The following is a 27,986-nucleotide window of genomic DNA, read 5'->3' as shown; positions in this document are numbered from 1 at the left end:
TGTGATTTTCATCAACACAGTTTTAATCTGCTTTTTGACATGAACCACGAGTTACACCATATGTTCGTATCCACCCAAGTGACCCACACATACAAAGAAATGAATTATGCAAGTCCCTGCATAAGTTATGTGAAATGGAATGACATTGAAAATATCACTTGAAGAAAATTAAGTTCATAAATGCATAAAAAGCAGAGAAAAATACTGCTTTATCAGTGGAAATTAATATCACTAACAGCATAGTCCTGACATTGGCTGCAAAAACGCAGGCCATAATCTAGAAGCAGAAAGAGCATTTAACCATAAGCCAACCATCCCCAGGTGTTCTTTTTAAGATTACTAAGAATAAGTTAACAATCAGGAGAATTGTCCAAGGGCCATAAAGTAGTCAATGAGCCTTATAAAACACCTGTAACTAGCAGGAACAGTTTTCCATGAAAACAGTAAGTTATACACTTATCTGCCAAGACCTCTATAAGAATTACTGCACAAAACTCCACTGCTGGAAAAAAAAAGCACATTTAAGACCTTTTAAACTTGCTGCAGTACAGATGGACGGACCAAACAACTCAAGGAGAATTCGGGGGAGATGAGACCAAAGCTTCACTCTTCGAATGTCATTACACACACCATGTTTGGAGGAGAAATTGCACTGCAATCACCTCAAAAACAGCAAACAAACAGTGAAGTTTCAAGGTGATAAAATCATTATGTGGGACATTTTTTCTGCATACCGAGATTACCAGACTTCATATAACAAATGGAAGTGCTATTCTGCTTTATTACATATAATTTAAGGACTTATTTGTGCTCCATTTTTTGTATGTGCGGGTTACTTCGGTCATTACCAGGGGAATGTCATGGTAAAAGCGTCCTTAGTGACCAAGACAAATTTGACGTTTTCAATAATTCCCCGATGTGAGTATTTTTTGGCATTTCTGAGAAATGAGACAGAACATTAGCAGGCATAAAATTCATTTTGATTGTAGTAGTTCATAGACACACGTTTCAGCCTTTGACTCTGCAGCAACTCCATATATCCTACTTCAGTGATCAATATTAGATCAGGTCTCAGTTCTGCAAGTTTTTGGATGAATGACAAATTTTAATCAAGCTAAGTTCTACAAATGATTATTTTGTCATTTTTAATCTAATTTAAAAAGCCTTACAGTGCACTTATAACTAGCACGATGTAATGCTGCCAGCGTGTTTCTTATTATTGTACTAAATTAATAATTCATAATCCTAAATATATTTTCTATCTTCAAATTCACAAAAACATTTTTGTATTTAAATATAAACATTTCAGTGGAATTTTTTTTTTATACCCCTAAGTTTGATTGTACCATCACTTAATTACTTATAAATCGCTACTTTAAAGTTTTAACCAGTTTAAAAATATAATTACAAATTATGTAGCTAGGTAATGAGGATCACATCTGTTGGCCTCTCCTTTTTACTTGTCGTGTTTTACAGCAGAACTGAAACCAGCTCTTCCAGCCATAAATAGAGCTGAAAAAAAAGAGCTTTAAAGGGTAACATATGATCACGAGTAGGCGGTCCAGGCCCACGTTTGACAGAGCACCTTACACCCTCCATTCCATTGACACTGTGGAGGAAACTAAAGTGTCTCAGCATCCCTGGAACCTGGCTGGACAGTCTTTGGGTCCACCTTGAGTCTTTTGGTCCACTTTTGTTGCAACCCGGTGTGGGTAGTGTGCAGTCACTAGGAAACTAATCCCTGTGTCCGGTCATACTCTGCGATCAGGCCTTTGATATGCGACAGTTTTTTGTGGAGGTACTCGCACCGTTTCTTTTCTTCCCGGTATCCAGGAAACTTCTACAAAAAACAGAAAGGGAAAAGAGTCTGGATTAAACTTTTATTGAGGGATTTTTCCCATTAAATCTACAAAAAAGTTCTTAATCATTGTAAGAACTTTTGTTTTCAGTTTTTGTTAAATTTACCTATGCAAGTATGACAAACATGGCATTCATCAAAGTCAGGACATTGCAAAAGAAGTGATTAAGCTAAAAAACATTTGAAAATATCTTACTTTCTTATATTTTCGATATTTTTGTAGTATTTGGTCCTCCATGAGCTGAAAAAAATACAAAAAGAGTGTTACCGCCCTGCACATGCTGCACTTTCTCTTTTGCGAAATGATGCAGTTTCAGCTGGCTCCCAGTACAAAAAGTACCTTGTATTCCTGTGTTCCTGGTGTGAGAGTGTTGATCTTTGAGCCCAACTGAACAAACATCTCCGTGATGGCCCCAATTCTGTCATGAAGAGCTCTATATTCATCGTACTCGGCACAAAAGTCATCGTGGTACTGTTGCCGCTGCTCCAGTGTCGTTACAGGGCTGTATTTTCTGAAATCAAATGGAAACACGTCAATCTCTGGAAACCGAGTATGTACCGAATCCATCCACTAGATGGCTCTGCAAGAATTAGATTAGAGAGTGGTGTGTTGAGCAGATGTATAAATGTAGGACATAAGATCTTTTGTTTTGTGAGTTATTTTCAGTGAAGCTTTGACACTTTATTTATATAATCTTTTTCTGTTTATGTGAATGGGTTGAAGCAGAACCATACTGTTAAGGGAAACTGGTTTTTCCTTCAAGCAGTAAGTTAAAACTGAAATTCAAAACTAGGCTGTAAAACGTTGCTTCGACAACTGATGTAAAGAAAGTTGGCTATGTTTTACTCATTAAAAAAATGTTAATATAAAAAATGTTTGAAACCTTACATGAAATAGTCGGGCAGTTCTTCAGTTGAGGCTCGGTTAACAGGTGTTTTCTCTCGCTCGTGGTCTGTAGCTGTTTAAAATACACATTCAGGAGAAAGATTAATTTCAGTATACTAATGGAAATCTGTCATATCAAGATAAATTATTTAATGGTGTCTCTGATAACTGATCCAATCCAAGGAGAGCAGTTACGTCAACAAAGCAAAGCAGGAGGTAAATCTGCCTGCTGACTAGCTCGGCCATAGGTCACCCAGCTGTTACACAGTCAATCATCAACAGACAACAGAGTAACTGTTCTTACTGCTGTCTTAGATCAAATTCTAGAAAATGCTCCTCTTTTAATTAAACAAAAAAACAATCTCATAACTCAACCTTGGAAAGTTTATCATTTCTTTAAACGGCCTTCTTGCACAACCTCGTCCTTATCTTAACAGCAAAACAGAATAAATTATGACCTGATAAAACTTTGGCATTCACCTTTAACATTTTCTTGGTTCTGCTTCAGGTCTGGACTAGTCTCAATCCAGTCTGGCTTTAGGCGATCTCGCTCCTTGTCTTTGTGTTTCTTGGACCTTTTCTTTCTGTGCTGGCCATTGGCGAGCTGCTGTTCAGTGCATATAGAGGTGCCATTGTGTCGAGGCTTGGGACTGGGCAAAGTGGGAGCCGGTTCCGTCCTGTCTAGTTTGGAAATAGCACACGGCATGCTGAGCTTGTGTGGCGAATACAAACCAATTGGGTTTCCCTGAAGATGATTATTGGTTATGTCGAACTCTGTTTTTGTCGCCGCACAAGAGTTTCCGTGAGAGGAGGCGTTACGAGCCCCATTGGTGCCACAGTCTGCATGAGAGGGCGACTGCAAGGGCAGACAGTGTTCCGACAGCCTTTGTTTTTTGGGGGTTTGGATGTTGGACGCGTCCAAAACCAGTGACCGTTTCTAGAACAAAAGAGAAGGAAAACAAATGAAATATTACTAGAAAATTTCAAAGAGGGTTTTTATGGTATTGTGGATAAATTAGTCGTTCTTCAGATAGTGTTGAATTCACTTTAGGGAATGAACATACCATTCAAAAATACCAACAGTAAGCTTAGACAAAATACTGAATACAGATAAAACTATGAGAAAAGTTCAAGTCAAATAAGCAGAGGGAGATTCACTTTAGATAGTTGACTTTGATGTCTGTATGTCCAAGGCAATATCTGAGGCATATTGGTTGTTTCGTTTTTAATCACCATTCCCTAAGTGACCAATATCATTCTTTTTTTTAGATTGTTTTGGTATCCCAATTAGAAACCTATTTATTAAGCAGTATTTAGGACATAAATTCATACAATGTTGTAAAAATAATAAGCAAATAAGTGAATACGACTAAACAAAAGCAGGTTTAAAGCATTTGAATTACTTCTGGGAGTTTTTTGTTTGTTTTTTTAAAACTTTATCATTGCTGAGACAAAAACATTAAAGCAAAGCAAACAGAGAGGAGATGAAAACACTGTCACCTTTTATCTTTATCTATGCAAAGTTTCATAGATTTAAAATATATACTTCTCTTTTGTCCATGTTGAGTTTTATTAGGTTAAAATTAGGGTCTTGATTAAGACCCTGATTCCTGCTATAATTTAGCAGAGTTTGCATATGTTGTTGTTTAAAACAAAGTAAAGATACACCAATCTATTCCACAGCAATAAAGCCAAAGAACATGTTCATTTGTGAATGATTTCTAAGCTAACACCAACTATCTATAAAGACTAGTTGTGTATTTAGACATTTCCATAAAACATAACATAAGATCACTTATCTATCCATTTCCTGGTTCTGGGAAATAACTAGTGTAATTTTATTTCCCACTGTATGATCCCAGTAAGAGCTGTTTGAGTTATTTTTGTTAATGCATTTTGTTTGTACATAGAATTAAGAGGGTAATGCCTCATTTTTAGTCATAAGAAAATTAGGAAATAAAAACAAGACAAATCTTGCAACATGAATATTTACCACTGAGAGATTTTTGGCAGGACTGAGCCGTGAGGGAGAATCCCCAAGACTTTTGTGCAATGAATGGTTGGACTGGGGACTCCTTGACTGGTTATTGTGCAGTGGCTGGAGTTTCCTGTGAAGACATTTAGAACACTGTACCTTTACTTTGACTAACTTTAAGGTAAATGGCCCATAAAGCCAAACAGGAAGAACACAGTATTGTAGATTTTTGTGCATTGGGATGAGAGCTACAGCTAGGAAAAGATAGAGGTGGAAGTCTTTCCACAGAAGAAATAATTACAGAAGTTATGCAACTGTGTTTTTGTAAAATAACACACAGAGACTAAACAGACTCGTATGAAAAACAATAGCTGCATATTTAACCTCTTTATGGCCAAAGCCTTTTTTCTGGTAATCTGCTTCCTACAGCTCCTTCCTTGAACAGATGTCATTACCAAAGGTCACTGGTTGCAGTGAATTTTTGCCCTCTCATTAATAGTGACAGTAATAGTGGAGTTCCTAGCCACCAAGTAGCAACAAGCAACAGATCTTAGAACGCTTTGAAGAAGTAAACTGACTACAGATAAACTGACTACAGAGAAGATGCTCCAAGTTTTTTCAAATCACAGCTTTATTGTTTTTGGCAAAATATTTTAATGAATACAACTGCAAAGCTTTTACACCCAGCAGGAGTGCCGCAAATTTGTTTTCCAAAATGGCACTGGAGCACATGGCTTCCATGTTTTCTGGCAGGCACGTAAAGATCACTCCTTAACTGCTTAGCCTCGCAAGTCTTGCCACTTGGCAGCACAGTGCATAAAAAATTTATCATTGCTTTGATGTCTCAATTAAAAGATTCTTCTGAGCAAAGGCGTTGTCATTTAGAAGCAGCATAAAAAAATAAATAAATAAAATGCAAAATTAATATCAAAGCAGACTGACACCAAGAGTGCTAGGCACAATAACTCAATAAGAGATGACCATATAAGACTGTTTCTGCTTGATCTACACAAGAGGCTAAACAAGTTTTAAAGTGCATTAAAAGTAAAGCCATATTGACTGCTGAACACTGTCTCACAACTCTATGCTAAGCTAAACAGTTGGCAGTTTGTGTGCAATTAAAGTATAAAACTTGTCCTCTCACAAATATTAAGGATGAAAGTGAAAATATTTACAATTACACTGTAGGTAACAATGAATAATAATAATAATAATAACAACAACAACATTTAAATATTGTCTCGTCTTTTGCTAAATTTTCATATTTGGCCTAAATGAATTCCCACCTGATGAGAAGCCTGTGGATGAGTTGCTTTTCCTCTTCCAGATATCCAGGCCAGTCTCTCTGGACAAGTTTGTAAAGCTCATCCTTCAGAGAGTAGCTGCTATCCTTAGGATTCAGCTTACCAACCTGGAAAACCAACATTCCTGTTATAGGACAGAAGGTAGTGCAACAGAGAACAAGTCTAGCTGTACTTGCAACCTCTGACACAGCACTGTTGCACTATTTTTATCACTTGTATACAAACCCCACTAATACAAAGCAACCAACAGTTGATCCACTTACTTGGATCCCAGCCTGTGTCATCCTAACCCTTCTCCTGTCAAAAACATTATCTTATCCAAAGATAATTAAAGCACAGCCCTAATTACAGTTACCACTGCCTGCACAGTCTCCAATTGATGATTGCGTTGGGACACTCACACAATGTGAACACAGGAAATATGCCTGAAATAGACCTAATGGTATCGAATTATTTTTATTTGCACAACTGATGACCAGGCATGGGTAGATTTATACAATTCTTATATATAATGTTTAATTTTTCAGTGTTATACCAGATCCCAAAGGCAGTTCAATTTACTCATTGTCTAAGATACATTTTTTTTATTATTATTTCTAATTGCAACATATTATTCCACCAGTCTCCTACCTCCTCTAGTACAGAGGTCAGATCAGCCTTGTCCTTTGGGCTGGCCCTCTCCCTCTCTAGCCATAGTAGCATATCAGGCTTCCTGTAGGGCTTTAGGGCCAGGAGATGAATGATGCGATCCCTTAAGGGCCGATGTGCCACCGGGCTGGGGAGCAGGGGCCTCTTGTTGCTGGGGGAGTGCTTGTTACTGCTGTCAGAGCTGGAGACCAGGCCCTGTTTCCTTTGCACCTTCACACACTTACCTGTCAATAAAGTAGATAAAGAGTTTTTAAAGAGATCAATTTCCCCAGAACCAGAACCTAACATGGAGAAGCAGCATTCAGCTTCTATTCACCACAAATTCGGAACAAACTTCCATAAAACTGCAAAACAGCTGAAACACTGACTTCCTTTAAATCTCAACTAAAAGCCCACTTGTTTAGGATTGTATTTGAAATGTAATCAATTACAAATTTAATGATGGAACTTGACATAATGTGATGTTTTGATTGTTGATTCTATGTTGCATTGTGTTTCTGTTCTTGATATGATGCAAAGCACTTTGAAATGCCTTGCTGCTGAAATGTGTCAAATAAAATTTGATTGATTGATTGATTGATTGATAAATTAGAGGTAGTAGGTATCACACCAATGATCTCAAGTTGTTTAATTCAGCTAAATGCTGCGCTCAACTAAAGAGGAACATGCTTTCAACTCATCTGATAACAGGACTCAGGCAGTTAAAGTGTCCCGTGAAAACAAGGCTGTCATGTCATTCACAATCCTGTCCTAAGGGTAGATATACAAATCATGCCCCAATTTTCTAAGTCAAGCCCACACATAACAGGCAGACAATACGTTTTTGTAATTTTATCTCTTCTGTTTTAATGGAATCAGCTTGATGCAGGGCCAACAGATAAGATTGAATTTACATGCCAGTCTGAAAAAGTGGTTAAAGTACATGCATTAATACGCAGAGCTCAATGCCGAGCTCATGCATTTTTTTTTTTTGTTTGTGAGTAGAGGCTGCACCAGTGTAATGATGAGATAGTAGAATGGGCTCCTCCTAAGTAAACAGGTTAATAAAGCAATTAACTCAGAGAAGGTTTTCTTCATGTTATAGAACTAATTCAACTGGACCCAGGTCACTTCATGTGGATGTCTGCCAACTCTAATCTCATTACAATCCTAAGACATACATTGGTTTGAAGGTTATTAAAGGTCAAAGTCTAACACTGTGTGCCAACAGAGAGAGCTTGGTTGATACTTGATTTTGTTATTTACATATCCTGCAGGTGTTATTGTCTCAAACAATTGGACATATACAGGGTCATGCAAAAGCATTTGTGCTCCTGGATCTTAATTTTTTTACATTATAACTGTGAACATTTTCTTGCCTTCTAATTCAGCTAATTAAATTAATAAAAAGCATCCACTACTTAAATTAAATTCAGTGTAAAGTACAGCTGTTCTGTGATGGTTAGTTCTAAACATTGGTGAACAAACAGCGTCATAAAGACCAATACCACAAAAGAAAACTGTACATTTCTTTTTTTAAATTATGTGCTACTTCATGTTGGTCAATCACATAAAATCCCTATAAATGACATTAAAGTTTTTGGTTATAAATTCTCAAACACTCCTGGATGTATGAATACTTTTGCAAGGTGCTGCTCAGAGTTGAAGATTTCTAAAGGACAGTAGGTTAACACTTACCTTAGACCAAGTAATGGTCTATTCAGCTCTGACTGAAACAACCTGCAGTGCAACATTTCAAACAAGCACCAACCAGAGAAATCCCTTCAGAGTTTTAAACTAGAACTGCTCGAGGGACATATTTGTGTCATAACTGTTTGTGCTGCTTTGAAATTTTACCATACTGCAGAAGCGTTTTGAGAACTAGCCAAGCAATAAGCTTAGCAACTGTTAACCATGTGGTAATATTACTGGGGACAGCTTTCAATGATTTTTTTGTTTGTTTGTTTTTAACTTGTTTTAGCACCGGGTGCTTACAGTGTCTTCAACTTAGTTGCCAGGTCTTCTTTTCCAAGCATTAAAATCACACACTATTATCTAAATGGTTGACCTTTTTTTACTGCAGTGTATAATTGTGATTTAGTGTACAGGCATTTCTTTCTGAGAAGTATAGCATTACTGTACCATAAAAAGACAGAATGTGACCACAAAACAACTGTGCACTCTTCCCTGCCATGTGGCTCATACTGAGAGCCATAACCCATTTACATGAATCTCCCGATGTGCAGGAGAAGACATGTTTGAGTGAAATGGGAAACCATATTCCTGCATAATTCTCAGTAGAAATGTTTTAAATCTGTCCCATCATTTATCAAGTAAATTCAGCTCCTAGAAATATATGTACACATGACATAATGCAACAGCTAGACACAGATTTTTTCAGCAACTTTAAATGTTAAAAACAATTAACTTTAATTGCAATTACATATTTTAGGCCTTTATTATTGTGAGGCCTCCATCATTTCAGCAAATTTTGTTTTTATCAACAAATTTGAGTTGGAAATTGGTAAAATGCCAGAATAAATTGGACTGGCTACATTTCATACAAATATCTAGCCAGAATTTTCATGCAAATTATTCATTTGCATAAATAATTGTAAACAAACCTTTTAGAGCAAGTACGAGATATTTGTCGCTTAAAATGAATATTGTTGGCAAGCGAAATTGCTGATAAGGAATGACTTAGAAGCAGTAATATGTTTCAAGTTATCTGTATTAAGCAGTAATATGTTTCAAGTTATCTGTATTAACCAAAATATGGTTTAAAAGGATAGTTCTAAATATCTGAAGCCAGGTCTTTAAATAGAATGACAAAAAAATCTGCCAATACAAACATGATAACATTATAAATATTCATAAAATTACATTCACATAAACTTACTATGATAGTCTTGAGATTTTTAGTCATCTTTAGACCATAAAAGTCAGTCATTAAATAGATTCTGACTTTGTACTAAATGAAGACCTTAAGACAATTATCTTCTACTGGTGAGATATTACCTGCTTAATACCATTTACCATTTAGCCTCACTTCAAAATATAACAATTCTGAACTACCCCTTTAGTGCTACAACATGTAAGAGAACTTTGAAACTCTTAAATCCAAAACTTACTTGGTCCTGGCTTGATCTCAATCGCTGTGCGGCTCCAGATGTCCTTCTCCACCTGTGACATGCGCTCGCGTGTGGTCTGGTAAGAGTCGTCTGTGGCACAAACAGTGATCTTGTCTTGAATGCTCCCCTGACTCTCCAAGTGATCCCTGCCCCCCCTGTACATATATATATAAAAAAAGGGCAGTTGAGTCCTGCATTACATTTGTCTAAAGCATCAAAAGAAATTCTGTGCTCATATTTTAGTTTTACAATTAAATCCAATGACAGAATTCTTGGACTGCTCGAGTGCACACTAACTTCTTGTGAAACACAAGTTCTATAAAGCACATGAAGAAAATTGACCTTTTCTGACCTCTAAAGCAAGGGGTTTTAATTTCTGGAGGCTAAAGACTCTGGTGCTGATGTAAGCTCTGAAGAAGTCCATTGACTATGTGAAGCCACAAATGCTGCTTCTCTGTTGTCAATGGTCACATCTTTGAGGTCTGATGTGGCTTGACAGCCCTCAGGTTATTATTAAAGCTGAATGTGGCCCGGCAGGCGTTTTGTCCATTGTTGTGAGGTTGAAGAGAGAGGCCAGTGTTTGGTCAAGCCCCACGGTTGCAGCCTGTCACCACATTTACTTTAAATTCCATTTGTGGTCGAAAATGGAAAAAAGTTCTGTGTGCTGCTCACCCTGAGATAAACTGGTGAATGCAGTCAAAGCTGGACTGAGGCTTGTCTTTGCTGTCACTGGAAAGGTAAAATGAGAAGACTCTGAATCCATCTGGAGATTCAGTGGTCGGTGCTGGGATCTTTATGTACTGCCAAAGATAAAAACAGAAGAAATATGAGTGTGAAACTGTTAGGGAACATTTTTAAAAGCTAGAATATCTTTGCAGTCCCCTGCAAAACTATTTAATTTCCATGAACTGTGCAATGCTTCATTGCAAATGACAGTGTGAATTTTTTATGTGACAGATGTACACAAAGCAAAGTTTTATTGAGGAGTCAAAGGGAAACAAAATATAGTTTTTACATTTCTGTTATGCCCATCATTTTATTTAATATAGCTGAAGTTTAGCATGGAAGAAGGGCGCATGTTTGAAAAGAAATGTTCAACATCTGGACTTTGACTAGCACATACATTTGAATACATGTATGTGCTTTAATTTAAACTATTCCACTTTTATCTGAATTAGTTTTCCATCCATTTATAAAATCAGTTAAAAAGCATTTACTATTTTCCTTTAACTTTATACATTTTCATTGTAATAGCCTATCGCATAAAATGCGAATATTATTCATAAACCTTTGTGTCGGAAATGTGACTCAATGTAATGGTATATGCATATTTTTTCAATGTACTACATATTAGATGAAAGACTAATCATTACACTAGCTGTGCAAACCGTAACACTGAGGTAATATTTAACCTTTAGCAGTTTTCTGTGTTCGCTGACAGGATTGCATTTATCTGCTGCCATTGCTATTTTGAGCAGCACATTATGTAATAGGATTATTTTACTTCTCCTAGACACAGCCTGAACAAATTCTGTGTAATTTTACAAATGTTGTAAAGAACAAAACAACAAAAAAATCTTTTTTTAAACTACTCAGGACAGTCCCTGATTTATTATGCTGCTCCATCCAATAAATGTGACCTAAATAATTCGGCAGGCTGGCCAGCCATTAGGACTGTAAGGCGCCTCCCAGGTCAAAGAAGATGACCTGCAGCCAGTCACAAGGAGATCCAGTATGATAGACACAACATAACATAGAACAAAAGTGACAATTCTTTGATCAGGTTCTAGCTTCTTGTGTAAGAGTATGTCCACTGCGTCTTTTCAGCAAACAAGCCAATGGCGTAAAGTCTATCTCTGATAGAAATCTGTTACATAAAATGACCCAAAAACCCATTTCCACTAAAAGGATAGTTGAACATAGAAAGTCATTAACCTACAGGTAACGTCCTTTAAAACCTTGTCGGGTAGTTACTTGCCTCTACATTCCCTGAAGCCGTATCTCAGTTTGTCAGTTTGAAAATGGGCAGTTTACAACTTCTGTAAATAAAATGTCCTAGATTCAGGTATGGCTCTTTTTTTTTTTTAAGTCTTCCATTCTATTTATGGAAAAACTTCAACCAAACCCTGAATTTGTTTAATTGAAACTGCTTCTTTAGCCACACCCCATAAGTGATTGATTACCAGTCTTGTGGCTGACAGCACACTGCTCCCAGCAGATGTGACAGGCAGGACTTTAGCTGTCACAAATGCCCAGTCATGCAGCAAAGCCATAAGCATTTTTTTTTCTTTGCAACATGAAGCCAATGAACAGCATGTCTCCTCGGCACCCCTCCTCCTTCTCGTCTAAAACCCAAAGCATGCCATTCACCCTACCCCCATCCGCCTCTAGCTTCCCCTCATGTGCACAAGTCCACCCGAGTCAATACAACACGCAAAGTGGCCCGCCAGGCCGAGGACACTTGAGACACAGCTGACCATTAATGTTGACCCATTTATGTCTGGCTGTTAACAGGATGCGGTTAAACACAATGCACTAACTAGGAACGATCGGCCAAAACAAGCAAAAAATATGAGCAGGGGCAACAGGGGAGTCAAACCTCCTGGATTTTTCGCATAAAGGGCCACAAATAAAGAATTTCCTAATAACACAAGTTCAACAGTGCATCTCTTCTTTTTTTTTTTTTACTTGATAAATCCAAGATTTAATCTGAACAAAAAGGTATCTGATGAGATGAAATGTTTAGTATTGTAATAAAGCCACCACGTCTCCTCTTTCAGTTGATGGCAGCAGTACGAGTTCCCCTGCAGCCATGCATTAGATCTGCCTGTCACCCCAATCCATGCCACCCTACACACTTCACATTCTAATTCTAATCAATGTCACCCGGGTCAGACTGTTCAGAGGTCACCCCCACTTTATTCACAGCTTCCTTCCCAAGCTTCATAACCATATGTCATTTAACCCATTAATTCCCAGCAGTTCCCGACACACACAAGTAGAGCCATTCCGGCTAATCACGGGATGACAAGTGCATCCCGAAAATGCTATGAATCCACAGTGAGGCCAGTCAGAGAAGCCTCTGTTCCTATGAACCATAAGTCATGGAGTATTTGCTTGAACTATTGGATTGTAGCCAGATAGCTTAGTACAATGTCTTAAAATAATAATAATAAAAAAAACTTGGCCACATTTGGAACAAACATAGCAAAGTGTATTTATACTCCCCTATATACTACTACAGGTCTATCTCTTTTGTATTGAATTTAATTGCTAGAGTTGTTTTAAGACACCAAAGATTCCTAATGAAACTTAATTCAACTTTCCCTTGAGGACTTCTATCTTAGTCAACAAACTGAAGTCATCTGTCTATTGCAAGTAAGGGACTGATTGCCGATGGCACCACTGTATACCACGTCTAAAAGAAAATCTAAACAGTTTGTTCAACTCCTGTCATTTCTTTCATTGTCATTTTAAACCTAAAGGTATCCAAATACTTACTGATTAGATAAAAGTTTTGGTTGCCTCAGTTATCACTATTCCTCCTGATTTACTTTGCATCTTGTGATGAGTAATATGATTTCACTAATAACTGATGGTGTTGAGATAAGTTCCGTTTTGTGGTATTGGTTTTTTATGCACATTTTATTTTGGTGAAGGTCCCTTCACATATTCACAAATGTGATGTATTGTGTTCTCTCTTGTCTCTGTTTATATTACAATAAAAACAACAATAAATCAGATAATACATAATAATCAATGTTTCGTTACTTCAGCAACATCAAGGAATAACTACTGCTTCTCTTTTTCAAATAAAAGGGATAATATCCAATTCATTTTTGAATATGTTTATATTTTTATACCACTGAGCAGCAACACCTTATTTCTATTCAAAGTTCAAATAGGCATCATACGGCATTAGTCTATATTTTAAGAATCCTATACTGACCATGCCTAATCTTTGTTGCACAAAAAATGGTTTCTTCAAAGAAAAAGAGCAACAAAATGAAGTCTCACTATTCAAAGTAAATTTTGACCCTTTTAGTGAAACTTGGATGGTCTTTGATAGATTCCACTAGATATTAATTAAAGAAACTGTGGGTAAGTGTGAAGAGTGATCAATAGAATTGATTCTTACAAGACAACAAAATGGCCTATAAGAGGAGATACATTTATGTCTTAAAGTTAACAGAAAACTATTTTTCTAGAAGTTATATCAGTATCATGATTTAAGCTGCTTTCTTTGACTGTCATTAGATAACATATCTATGATTATAATGCTCTGCAGTATAGTATACTTATAACAAGTAAAGTGAACTCTGCAAAAATTGCTGTGTTAGCACCAACCTCAAAAATTACAACAATGATCTCAGTGGACTATACTCATCATCAAAGCCAAGGTATCTCCCCACCCATCTATTAACGCTGACTATTGATTATGTTTGATGAAAACATGCTTGTTTGCCTGTGAGTCAAGGAGAAGGTGGAGATTTGCATAAAGACACAGTTATGGGTATTTCCAAGTGGAACTTTGGTCAGATTCCCCCAAGACTGTCAGTGTATTTGTGTGTTGTGTTTTTGTTTTTCAACAGGGCAAGCCTCATAGTCTCCAGGTCACATGCAGGGGTGAGGTCAAACATCTAGCTTATGGCTGAGGCTAAATGTCAACACAGAGACCGGTGTCAGTCAGACTCTGTGGAAAAGCCACATCCAGTCATCAATGAATAAATAAGCGCATAAAAAACTGATCAAAAACAAAGCACACACAACATTTTTACCAAGTTAACAAAGCTTCACATGCAGCTAATAAGCTGCTGCTAAAACCTGAAAGAGAAATGGAACTAACACTCCCAGGTCAAGAACTAGGGAAACGTGTGCTTACATGCCATGGAAAGGAGATCTGGTTACACAGTTCTACATAACTGCATGTGATTCTTTTAGTACATTGTCAACACATTGGGTTTTATTCAAGCTGTTGGGTGCTGTGCTGCATTCACATTAAAAACAAGACAATCTGGTAACATAAACTGCAATGCTTACCAATATATTCTTTTGCTTTAGATTTTATAAATAAAGACATCATATTTTCTAATTTGAAAGTTGTCAGTGCAAAGAGCTCTTGCAAAATATCACATTTATTGGTTTAGTTGCTGTGTTAAGGCGTAAGAATGTTTGTAAAAGTTGATTTTAAAACCCTTAGATTTTGTTTCTGTTCTTTTTAAAATCTGTTTTTTGAAATGTATCAATACTGCAGTGACGTTCCAGCTGTGTCTGTTCACAAAATGTCTCACCCAGAGGAAGTCTCTCAGTCTTTTTCATTTGCTGTCAACATGACTGGGTGACAGCACAATAAGAAAATATTTCAAACTTCTTTTGGCCCTCAGTCAGAACTCTGAAGTGGACATATGATTTGCTGCTTCATTTATCTTTGGGGCAGCTGTTGGTAAGTGGTAGTCATCTTGCAATCCAAAACTTTGGTTCAGTTCCAGTTTGCTCTTGCCAAACATTGACGTGCTCCTGGGCAAGACACTTAACTCCGAGTTGCCCACCAATCTGCGCATTGGTGTATGAATTCCCACGTGTTTGTAAGTGAGATTGGATGAATGTGGCTTTAGAATAAAATGCTTTGAGTCATCTGTACTTCTAGACAAGTGCCACATAAATTCAGTCCAATGACCATCACTTCAAAAATCTCAATATTTAGACTGGTAAGACTTGGACTGGATACTTTTACACTGACGAAATAGTCTTTTAAACACAGTTTGTGATCTGTGAAACCTCTACTTCATTTGTAGCGAAACTAAATGTTATTTCAAGCCTGCTTGTTTTGTATTAGGGCCACATTACATGGTGTTTTACTGAAAACCTGCAGTTTTTGGAGAACCAAAACTTTAATTCTAGATTTTTTTTAACAAAACAGTTTTAGAAAGTACTTTTAATCTCCTGTCTAATAAAGCAAATATTGTGTATTGCAGTGACGTGCGGTTAGGTGGAAAGCTGGCGAGGCACTAACTTAATCATAATCAGATATACAAATGTATACCACCTGCATATTATCGTTTACATCAGGAAATTTTGCACTTGCGGACAACAGCGGAGGGCAAAAAGACAATTCTTCTACATGCCATCCATAGCCGCGCTGTCGCAGCAGAATAATTCCGTTAACTCAATTAACGGAATTATTAATTGATTCTGTTAATCAATAATACCTAAAAAGTATTTAGGTATTATTAATATCGTGCTATAGTCCACAGCAAAGGGACAAACCGTTGAAGTACAACTCAAAATCATGTCTTTTTTGCTCTTTGCATTGGCCAGGCTACACACACACAGACTCGTTGCTATAGCAACTGACGACAACACCCCTAAGAAAAACACTCAAATATTTCCCACACAAAGAGAAGAACATTCAGTCTGTTGCAGGCTGAATATATGGTTTTAGCTTAATGTTTATTTTGCGATTATTGATAAGTAATTGCTGTGGTACGAGGAGAAAACTATAAATATATTGCTGCACTTGACTTTACTGTATGGCTAGCTCGCTGTTGCTGTCTCTTCTCTGCAGATGTGGAATCACAATGTCTGGAATCATGAGCGCCCCCTGCCATGAGGCAAGAAAACTGCCTGCCTCACTTCGAATCTGTTCTCTGCCCTTTACGAGTGATCGCTCCTCAGCACACGAAACACATTAAACACACAGTTGGTGACAAGAAACACTGTACATTATATACATAAGCTAAATTATGAAAAATCAGTTTATACATTAAATGTTTTCTAGCCATTTTATTGGCGATGTACAGACAGGAGGAGCATGCTCCTATAGAATGGCAGCCAGAGCAGCTAGCGAGAGGTTGTGCAATCTCTGGTGAGGCTCAGCTTGCTGCTGCCTCACCTGCACTTCCAAGCATTTGAATGGGAAAATGCAAAAATTCAGCGATTTTGAAGGAAAAATAATCAAAATTGGTTAGACTAAATAAAAAATAAATACTTTACAGTAGAAACCACAGGGTGAAAATAGATATAAATATAAATTATTCTATCATTATATTTTTCCTTTATGACAGGTGAGGCTCTGCCTCACTTGCCTTCCCTGTCACATGTCACTGGTGTATCGCAAGTGTTACATCCGTAACTACCTTAGAAAGAAAGCAACTTAATTATTTTACCTATGCATTACGAGTTTTCAATTATGATCCCTGAGACATAAAGTCTGATAATCATTACTCTGAAAGAAGCTTAAGCCTGTTTTATTCTAATCTGAGAATTCTGCTAGCTTGTGTCAGTTCAATAAAATTCATCAGGTCATTATTAGTCACAGTGAGACTCATGCACAGTAAATCCCCTCATCATAAGGGGAGGAATTCTGGGTAGCTGTTGGACAGTTACAGTTAGAGCTACCAGATGATGACCTGCTTTCAGTGCACCCCCGACTTCTCCCAAACAGAGCATAGCCTAATACAATAACTGCCTCTGTGGCTCCAGTCCAAGCACATCTGCTAATCCAGGCCCTGTGTGTTTGGAGATGTCAAATACTTTCAAGCTGTTATAAGGTGTGAACTGGACTGGAACAGAAAACTGGCAGGGGGGCTCAGCAGTTGAACAAGGACAAGGGCCAGTATTTTTTTGTTGTTGTAAAAGTTCTGTGACTTTAGGAGCATGTCAGACTGTTTGTCTTGAGGAAAATATGACTTACACAACAGTAAGACTTGGCCTGCCCTTTGCTTTGTTAAAATAAAGCCAAGTATCTGCAGGGAAAGGTCAAAAATGAGAGTTTATCACTGTCTCTCTTTGCTTTGCAGATGAAGGCAAGAATGAAACTTCTGGTATTTGGCAGAGCTGAGATGAGATGCGAACTGCCACCTCGATATGTGATTTTCTCTAAAGTCTTTTCCTCCTGCCCCTGCCTGTACTGACACTAGTTACTATTGTCTTTTCATCTGAGCCTACTCAGCCAAAGCTGCTCTGTGAGCTGCCAGTCTTTTGTTCTAGCTTTTCCCCCACAAAGCTGAGTGCAATGGCCTGTCGGGCATCCTGGATTATTCATGAACGGCAGGGACGTGTGGCTGTGTCTTGCTTGGTGGTAAAGGGAGGGATTGGGGTGGATTGGGGGCTTGGGCATGTGCATGGAAAAGATGGGGGGTGGTCTCAGTCACTAAGTGGAGCCAGTGCATGAGGGATGGCTAAATAGTTCGTCCTCTAGGAATGTGCAGCTCAGTGCAGTGCAGTGATTTTGGCATTACTATTATTACTTAAATGATGCATGCTATCATCCATCATTCAATGGGCAAGTTTGCTTTTTACCACCAGAGGAAAATATTTCGCTACCTTTAGTGGCACTTTCAGTCATGATAGAGTGGCAAAGTTAATAAAAATAAGTTAGTAACAAGTTTTAAGGTCTAAACCTTGCCAGCAACACAGCTAAAAACAGACACATTTCAAACCCCTTACAGCCTGTTTTTAGTGAGCATCAAATGATGCTGTAGTGATGTTTGAGGGTCTCCTCACTGAGGGGGGTTGGTAGGTACAGGAAAAAGAGACAGAGGGGGTGGCTGGGACTGATGCGAATTAGTGCAGCGATATGGGGATGGGCAACTGTCGAGTAACCCCCAAGGTACTGCATGTTATGCCAAGCAGAATCAGTCTTTTTTTCCAAAAAGCTGGGCCTAATCTGTCAACTACAACAAATGCTTGCAGTCTCTCTGCACTTGACAGTGTCATCCTACTCAAAGGTGCCTTCCATATCAAGATAGGTTATGCACTTAAGTGCCAGCAGTTTTATCAAAAATAAGTGGGGTTTTTTTCTATTGATATAATTATTACTATGTTTTTAACTGTTGGTAAGTAGTTTCATAAAATCGTCATTGAATGATTAAGACTGAACAACAAAGGTGATGTAAAAGATTTGGGTTAGTGTAAAAACTACACAAAGCCAACTGGATGGAAATGTGATTATGTAACTCTAATCAATACCTACTAGCTTATAGCTATTTTGGTTTAATTAGAAGTAAGATTTTTTTTTTTTTTCTCCGATTCAACTATCCTAAACATAAAACCAAGATTAGTCTTCAGTTGAATAAATTGCAATTAAATTGTGAGATGCAAGTATTTTTGAAATATGTAACTTTACTAACAGAAATATTATATTAATATTATTTTAGTGTAAATGGAGGAATTAGTGAATTGATTCAGAAATTAGTTAGACCTCATTTCACAGAGATTGGTTTCCCTTGCTGGGGCTTTGCTGTTATAGAGTGCTACCACTTGTTCCACTGTTTAACCCACTTTTCCTTTCCATGTTTCTTTACTGATGATTTAGTTACCTATTTGACCACATGTCAAATCTGCATGTTATTGCTTTGCACTGTATTGTCCCAAGCGATAAAGATGAGTCAAGAAAGACTTTTTTTTTTTTTTTTTTTAAACAATCACCACTCTTTCAAAGAAACAAAGGAAGTGACTTTACAGTGAGTTCAGATCCTTCATAACAGACCAGCCAAAGAGAATTAAAAGCATGACGTGTCAGGCAACAATAACAAGTAGTATTTTCTCCTAACAAACCACAAAGATTTTGGAGACGTGAATAAAATAAAGATGCTTAACTGCACACACAACCCTACGCTTAGCTAAACTAAATGCAGCATATCAACATACAAGGACATTTTACTAAATGTCAAGTGCGGTCGTGGAGTGTTGACAATTTAGGGCTTGTTCTAGTGCCACAGGACCTTGACTTTAAATGTGGGGCCATCTGTCAGACAGTTGAAGCTGGACAGAAATTGGCCTGAAGAACAACAGAAATTCTACAAGAGTGGGGGGAGGCTTAAAGTGTGGCAATTGCTGAGACCACTGTATGGTTCTTAAAAGTGGTAAAAACGTCTTTGTGATTGATAACGTCACAAAGCAGAAAATTAGATATATTTTTTAAGTTGTTCAATTAGCTGGTGAATAAAAGATGTAGCATCATTATCAATCTGTTCCTGCACTGTGGCTAAGTAAAAAAAAAAAACAAAGTTAGGACAACTTGTCCTATGTAATGTACTGCAAAACATCCATTGCATTTATCTAGTTTTAAGATCTGCTGAAAATATATATTTTTTATTCGTCTATGTGGAGTAAGAAAACATTAGCACAACCCCTATTCCCTCAAAAAGTCCTCTTTAGCAGCAGAACTCCCATAAGACTCGATCCTAAAATATACTGTGATCAAAAAAACAAAAAAAAAGAAAAACTCCAGAGAGCCTTTGGCAAAGAAAAAATGCTGACAATTTGCCTTGCTTAACACATCTGGCTCAATAGAAAGGCGTGTGCCCTTTCAGAAACACGTGGGACAGCTCTCCCTCTCACTGCTGTGCTACTGGGAGAGAACGACCATCAAACTGCATTCCAGTTATTGTTATTCTAATTAGTGTCCAGAAAAAGAAGAAAAAAAAAAAAGTGATGTGTGCATGCACACATACACACTCACACAGAGGAAAAGCTTATTTTTGGTTGAGCACGAGGCGAAGTGGGGGTAGCGAGTCAGAGCAGCCAAGTGTGAGATAGAAGCCCTGATGTCTCCCAAGAATTCAGCCAAGACACAGGGTAAAACGGCACAATAATCAACAGAGCCTGCAGAAAGGAGCCCAGGGGAAGTTCTGCCTTCACACACAGTCGTCATGAGAATATCTTTAAGGGGACCTCCACATTCCCCTCATACTCACACAGGCTGCCTTTATGTGACAGCTGTGGACATAAAAAGAGACAGGGCTATAAACCAAAACAACTACCCTGGTTACTGTAATTCAACATTTATCAGGTGAGAGTGAAATTAAACTGTTGTAACACCTGAGAGAGCAAAACATACACATCTCTACTTTAATGTTCATGTTTACTAGCAACCAGATATACCCACAAACTGTTTTCCTGATGCTACACTATAAAATCTCAAATTGCTGTCTAATGTATTGTGCACAGTGTTAACTAAGTTCAACAGAACAGAATGAGTCAATCAAAAAAAAAGAAGACTGAAAATAATGTTCACATGCAGGGTTGTGAAAAAATATTTGACTTCTTAAATATATATGTTTTTCGCTTTTGCTTGTTTGCCAGATTTACAAAACCATTAAGGGGGGGGAAATACTTTTCCATTAACAGGCATTCAACTGTATTGTTTTCTATCTTTTCTATCTTTTTGCAACAAAATGGAAATCTATAACCACAGAGGCAGTTCTCCCGAAGCCTTAAAAAACATAAGCACAAAGATGTGAAATTCCAAACCAGTTCTCAATGCATTTCATAATCCCTCTGTGAATTCAAAGCAGATTTTGCTGTGCATCTCTGGCCCATATGCTGTTTATTGATCAGCATATGGGCTCACCGTTTGTATCATTTTTGTCATTTTCCTTTTACCTTGTACAATAATATGTGTCAATATAAAATGTGGTATTCTGCTGTTATTTCAAAGTTACATATTCATCTTGAATGTCAAATTCAAAGGTCTCATATACTATGCCTCACATTGCATGATTACAAGCCTGGCAGAACTATTTCCAGTAGTAGGGCTAAATGCCGCAGAGACAGAGAAAAGCTGCCAAAAACCTCAGTTTGCTATTTCTTGATAGGCGCCCTGGCCCCCGGCACCGCTAAACCCTGGAGAGACGCCAGGACTGTGATTTGAGGAATTCTTATGGTTTCTGTGGCCACACAAGTGCCCCCTTTACAGGAAATTTGACATAAGCCAGCGAGGGCAAGGATCAAAAAGTAGCAATTGTGGTTTTTACGATAAAGCTCAACAGTTGCCGGTTGTCAGTGGACAAATGACCCATTGCACTTATGCGAGTTCTGGGGGAAGGGGTGAGGTGTTGTAAAAGATTCAGCCAACAAACACACACCACAGGACGTATTACATCCTTAATCCTGTAACCTTCCAATATAGATAGACATACTGGATATTATCTTGGTGTGTTTCATGCCAGACTGCCAAATTCACAAGCGTCCTCCCCCAGTAACAGCTTAATCTGGGCTCCCCCCACACAAGCAATGGCTGCATCTCATTCATTAATGGCCAATCGTCCGGCCCTGGGAATATTGTCAGAGGGGGAGGGAGCCCATGCTTAAATTCTGCAAAGCAATTTGAATATGTAATGTGCCAGCCAAGATATAATCACCAATTCTTTTTCAGTGATTAAAGGAAACTTCAGTTGCAGTCACTTGACAAAGCTTCACACTCTCACATGCAGGTTAATCAGCAGGTGTTTTCACAGATATCTCACTGCACTTCAGCAAGCATGGTGGGGTTTTTTTTCTCCAATTCTAAAAAAATTCCACTGCTTGAGTGTCATTAGAGTTTTTCAGGTCTTTCATGTCTTCATGCCAACAACAAGTATTGAGACTTGGGGACTCCCTAAGGTTTGCCAAATCCCCTAACCCCATACCCCTCCCCATAACAAAGCTTCCCCAGTTGCACGCCTGACCCAGTAACCTGGCAGGCAGGGGGTGATAGCATACCCTGTCTTTGGACTTTTAAGGCCCCGTGTGAGTGCACAGGGCCAGTATTTGACTACAGAGCAAAGTCAGTGGAATCAGCTCCTGTAGTGATTAGAAAGGCCCCTGATAGACAGAGCCGATTGTGCTATTAAAATGTAGTAGCCTAACGAGCAGAGGTAGGGAGAGTCTGACCCTGCTAATCTAGCTGGACGTAGGCAACTTTCTTTTCAGGCACTTCAAAGAACGGTTCTCCTACTTTCTTTATCAAAGGATTTTTTTCTCTTCCAAAGGCTATTCACCAGGTGTCTGTTTAGACATGTCTAATGAAGGATACTTGACGCAACAAAGTATTATTGAGGAAATGAATCACACCTTTACCCTAGGCTGTGAGGTGAGCTGGATTAACAGCAACCACATTATCATTCTGGCACAACAACTGGCAACTTCATCATTCACCGACCTTTGGGGAAAAACAGACTTTCTTATGAACCTATGGAAGTGATAATTTGATATGAAATAATCTAACAAGATGGCAAAAAGTAACCTTTATAAATGTACTCAACAGGAAAAACAATTATTCTCAGTTTCTGAAACATTACAGAAAATATGGAAAACATCTTACCCCCTGGCTTCCCTTGAAGCAAATTACTGGCTGGTTTGATAGTGAAGCCTGTGAAGAAGGGAAGAAAATATCCAATTTAAATTGCAAATCATGTTCATCTCAAATCTACAAAGTTGATCAAATATTATAGGTAAAAATATGTAGCCATTCTGCATGTCTTAGTGTTTGTTGCTATAACCACCGTTCCACAGAAAGTGTAAAGGTTAAGAGTTTCTGGCTCTAATGTGAAGAGAAGTGGGTGTAATTAATTATTCTACTGCCACTAGTGGATTTTCTTCATGTCACATTTGTTTGTGATTTATGTGTTTTGAATATTTTTTTCTTTTGTTTTTAAACACGCAATTCCAGTGGTCATTAGGTACAAATTAAATATGTGGTTAAAAATACTTTTAAAACCAAAGGACAATGCAAGTACCCTAGATTTATCCCAGCCACCAGATGAATGTAACAACTCATGTTTGATCTGTTCTGGCAAATTTCCACTATGACTTTTCTGGGCCAGGCCAACTCCTCTTTTATTATATGATTTTAATAAAATTATAGTTGAGAAGGGTGGAACAAATGCACTTTTGTACCCTTGAAAAATGAATCTGAACTAGAGATGGACAGTGATCATATTATTTGTTGTAAGTAACAGTGTCTGCAAACCACTAAAACTGAAAACATATATCAGATAAATATGTTCGTTGTTTGAAAGATTTTTTTGTGTTTTTTTTTTTTTTTTTTGCTTTTCTTTGTATTTTGTTTTTATTTGAGTCCTGCTTTTAACAATGAACTGAAAATTTCTCTGTATTCAGATAAAATGACAGGAAATACGATTGAACGCTAACTGTTGTGATGAAAGCAAATTTTATAAAAACTAATTTTATAAAAGTATAAATAGTATACTAATAGTATACAGTGATGGATTTTTAGCAAATTAGTCATTTTTTAATCCTGTTTTCAGTACATTTTTTGTCCATGTTGCCCATCCCTAATCTGAACAACAAAAAAATCTTCAGAGTGAAGATTACATTATGTATAATTTTAATTTAACCTTTTAGAGCACCATAATATGACACTTAATTGATTCCACCTGCATCTCTATATTTCTCACAGTGCATTGTATTTGATTTATGCAGTAGCTATCAACTACTAACAACATTAATAAAGTATCAACACCACAGCTCCATTATTCTTATAAATGAAATATGCGATTGATATGTGTTAGTTCTTGTTTCTCAAACTTTGCAAAATTTGTGAAGTTTGTTGTAGCCTTAAGTCAATAGACATTCAGCTTCTATTTACTTTATAAAACAGGCCTTGTTGGCAGCAAAAAGCTGCAATGTAAATTTTGCACTTTTTAGAAGCTGTCCTAAAGTTTATGAGAAATTGATAGAAAATAATTTACAAACAAAAAACTAATGTGAAACGATTTAATGTGACTAAGTATATCAACAAACATGCAGGTGATAAAAAGTGCAATCTCAATAAAATAAAAAAAAAATAAATAAAAAGTGGTTTCATTTGTGTAAAAATATATGAAGATGGCAGCCTTGGCTTTGAAAGGGTGCTGGTCATTTCACCTCTGTCATTTTCTTCCTGTGGCTATTCTCAACTTGGGTAACAGAAGGGAGTCATCCTTCACAGGACTGATTATACTGATCCTGTGCCAAATTGAACTCGCCAGGGAGAGTTTACAGCAGCTTAGACAAAAGAGGATTTAAAGTCATTTTAACAATCTATCGATAATATTCTCTGAATATTATCTGGAGTCACTGTTATGTGAATCAAGTAAATAAAATCGGAGGTTGCTCAATTATTTTGGTGTTATTGGGTCCTTGTATCATTTTTCAGCAAATGTGACGTTCAATGCGAAAAACTAAATCTGATTTCTTTGAAGAGTCTTTCGACTGTTTCTTTTCACCCTTGATTGTAAGTATCAGTGAAGTAGCAGCAGCTGTCAGGTTCGGGTTTCTGCAGGACAGAAACTTCCACCCTCACAGGGGTTGTCCTCAACCGGCATTTTCTAGGGTGGTCTACGGCTTGGAAAACTTGCTGTCCCCTCCCCTCTCTGTCTGCCTGCTGTGGCCTGGAGGAAGCTGTCAGGCTGTGGGAGAGCTCCGGAGTTTCCTCCGCTTCACGGACCAATGAGCTCCGGAGATGGGCGGGCATCAACAATACACAACAACTTTCAGAGCCAGTGCCACCGAACCCAGCTGTTTACTATCCAGCTCAACCACCAAGGTCGGGGTCCAGGTTTAGAAGCTGTTTGCGACTCGGGAATGTGGCGCACACAAAAACAGACTCATTTGTTTTGACAGCGGAAAAGGAAAAAAAAAAAAACCTCAACGAAATGAGCCTTCTCCTGCAGTCACAACTGTAGCTCTGTCTTATCAAACAGAGCATTTCGGATAGACTAAATGATGTCTGACTAATCTGATAGGCCAACTTTACCCAGGTTAAAGGCAATAAAACAGCCTTCCGAATCTGAAAAGGCAAGTCATTTTCTCGATCGAATATTCAATTTATTGCAATGAGCCAAGCCAAGCAGTTTGCCATAAAAAAATAAACAAATGAAAACATATGCGTTCATCCTTCTACCTAAATACATTTTAAGATTCTGTAAAATTAATAAATTCTTTATCAAGTGTTTTAAGTGATTGTCATCGATTTTCCCATTTGTGACAACATTGGATTAATTTCCCAAGGAAATGGAAGATAACTGTTCCACATGAAAACCTTGCATCCAATGGAATTGCTGCTATGTTAGCATTTCCACAGACATAGCAGAGCCATATATAGCATTTTATTTTCACCTACTGTGAATGTCCGCTGAAAGTTGTCAGCGAACTTCCGGCGGACATTCAACTGAAAGTTAAATGGTTTAATAGTGTTTCATTTTATCGTCCGGAAAACGGTGGACGTTTCGTCGGACGTCATCTGAACGTTCAATGCTAGCTGCGATGTAGCCTACATAAACTAAGAAAAAAATATCTGCTTTTAATGGTCAGATAAAAAAGGAAAAGTTTGTTTTTAGTGAGACTGTAAAAAAGAAAAGAGAGAGAGAGAGACTGAGAGAACAACGCAAAAAAATCTTGCCCAATTTATATTATTTTTGCTTAAGTCAGTTCAAATTATGGAATACGGGAGAGTAAATTAAAAATATGAAGAATTGCCTGTTTATATCCTAATAAATTCAGCTCTGCCGTTTCTCTGAGTGGGCGAGAAAACGTTTAAATCAGCCCGCTTTTATCAGCCACCAGCCGCTTTTGGTCTGAAATTTAGACAATCCATACTCAAAACAAAGAGCTATTTGAACTTTTATGGATTTTTAAAAATATATTATTTGTGCTCCGTGTGAAAAATAAACCAAGCGATGTTTTCCAAAGCAGTTCCCGGAGTTGGGAGAGAGACGATAAAGAAAACAGAAAATGTTCCTACATGAATAATAAAAGCCACAGCAGCTTTAAAGTTACAGCCGGTGATCTTGCTTACCTTCAGGTTCTGGAAGGCTTCCAGGGTCCGGATGGCCGTGTCAGTGAGTTTGACGTGGTAAAGACTTTGACTCGGGTTGTTTTTGTTAATTTTTCCACAGGAGAGCCCATACCGATGCTCCTGTCTCAGCGCTGCCATTTCTACAACTGAAGCCGATTGGTGACATTCTGCCCAGAACGTCACGGAGAAGAAGGCGTGGGGGCGGAGCTAACACACGTACACTCACACCCCCAAGAACCAGCGCACACGCATTCCTGAAATATTAATGTAAATATGTGTGCAAAGCTTTTTTTATTTTCGTTTTTTTTTTTTACTTTCGGTTTTTTGGTCAGTATTTTTGGCCATCTTTGCCACTCCGGTTGCTTGAAGTCTGTTTTTTTTCTTTGATGTATTTTGGCCCATGGGTCAGATCCAAGTCTCGCTCCTTTGGATTTAGGTAAATACACTTTGAATTTTCTTACCACTTATACACACACACACACACACGCACACACACACACACACACACACACACATACAAGGAAGTAAATGCATTTGTAAACATGACTCGCAAAACAAATGTCATTTTACTCAGGACGTTTATGCTGTTCATTCATTTTTATTTAGAACTTTTCTATTATTGTAACATGTTTATTATAAGGACATCATGCCATTAGTTCTAGCTATGTAACATGCTATCTTACTGCAACTGTTAAGGCTCACGTAAAACTTTTGAGTTTTAAGAAAGGTTGAAGGTCCACTTCACTCAACAGACAGAACAATACATGTAGGGATCAAATGGAAGTGAGAAAACAATTTAGGTACAATTTTCTTTGAAAAACTAAAAGTCTTTTTTAACAAACTGAAAAAGATCACAAATTTGTTTTTTTTTTTTTGTTTGTTTGTTTTTATTATTATTATACTTTAAATTTTGAACTGGAGACCATGATTTTCAATGTAGACACATTAAAAAATAAAATATCCATTTTGTGTCAATGGAAAGCTACAAAGCTAAATCTTACTTTAACTGTTAGTAGCTAAGTGGCTAAAATGTTATTAGACATATGGTTTAAATGATAAAGGTTTCTTAAATTCTTATGTAAGCTTATTTTTACTCTACTACTCTACAACTACTCCCTTTTATAGTTCAAAATAAGAACCTCAAATGCAGAGTTAAGCTTAAAACACTAATCTTAACTCAGGGCTTTCTAAATAATATCTAAATGTTATTTTACTAGACAATCTCATACCGACAGTAACTAGATAGGGACCATACATGCCCAGACATCACATTAAAATTAGCCCATTTCATCTTCATTGCTGTGTGAAGTAATCTTTAAAAAAAGTAATTTTATATACGATGAGGTACCTATAGCAACCAGAAATATTAATAGAGAATGCTGAAAATACAAATACTGAACAGACTCATTCAATACTTCTATGTGGACACATAAAAACAAGAATAAACAACAAAAGTGTAGGAAAACAATATATTTTTTTTGAAAAATAATCCTTTAAGGTTTTGAATACAAAACCTTCAAAAACAAACAAACAAAAGAACAACACTGACACATGCAAAACATCTGCCTGTCAGAGAAATTAAATGCCAGAAATGGAATTTGGATTAATTTAATCCTGATGGATAACATCCTTTGATGTGGA

The 27,986-nt window shown here is 37.5% G+C and overlaps 1 protein-coding gene across 2 annotated transcripts; it reads right to left on the bottom strand.

The window, feature by feature from the left end:
* Nucleotides 1-73: 73 nt before the first annotated feature.
* LOC122834992 (RNA polymerase II elongation factor ELL) lies at nucleotides 74-26,592 on the bottom strand. 2 transcript variants are annotated; one of them, XM_044123613.1, is made up of 12 exons: nucleotides 26,346-26,592; nucleotides 22,869-22,916; nucleotides 10,454-10,581; nucleotides 9,782-9,936; nucleotides 6,654-6,895; nucleotides 6,006-6,130; nucleotides 4,738-4,852; nucleotides 3,225-3,681; nucleotides 2,748-2,817; nucleotides 2,199-2,370; nucleotides 2,055-2,099; nucleotides 74-1,840 (listed from the first exon to the last, which is right to left on the bottom strand). In XM_044123613.1, exons 1-12 carry the CDS (start codon nucleotides 26,481-26,483, stop codon nucleotides 1,727-1,729), a joined length of 1,809 nt encoding a protein of 602 aa, XP_043979548.1. In that variant the 5' UTR covers nucleotides 26,484-26,592; the 3' UTR covers nucleotides 74-1,726. The 2 variants fall into 2 exon arrangements, with proteins under 2 accessions (XP_043979548.1, XP_043979549.1); XM_044123614.1 differs by having other exon boundaries at nucleotides 9,782-9,871; nucleotides 26,346-26,431.
* Between the last annotated feature and the right edge of the window lie 1,394 nt (nucleotides 26,593-27,986).

The sequence above is a fragment of the Gambusia affinis genome, linkage group LG08 (genome assembly GCF_019740435.1).
Source record: "Gambusia affinis linkage group LG08, SWU_Gaff_1.0, whole genome shotgun sequence".
Taxonomy (NCBI): Eukaryota; Metazoa; Chordata; class Actinopteri; order Cyprinodontiformes; family Poeciliidae; genus Gambusia; species Gambusia affinis.
The sequence above is the reverse complement of the archived record's forward strand: the minus strand, read 5'-3'. Positions and strand labels throughout refer to the sequence as shown.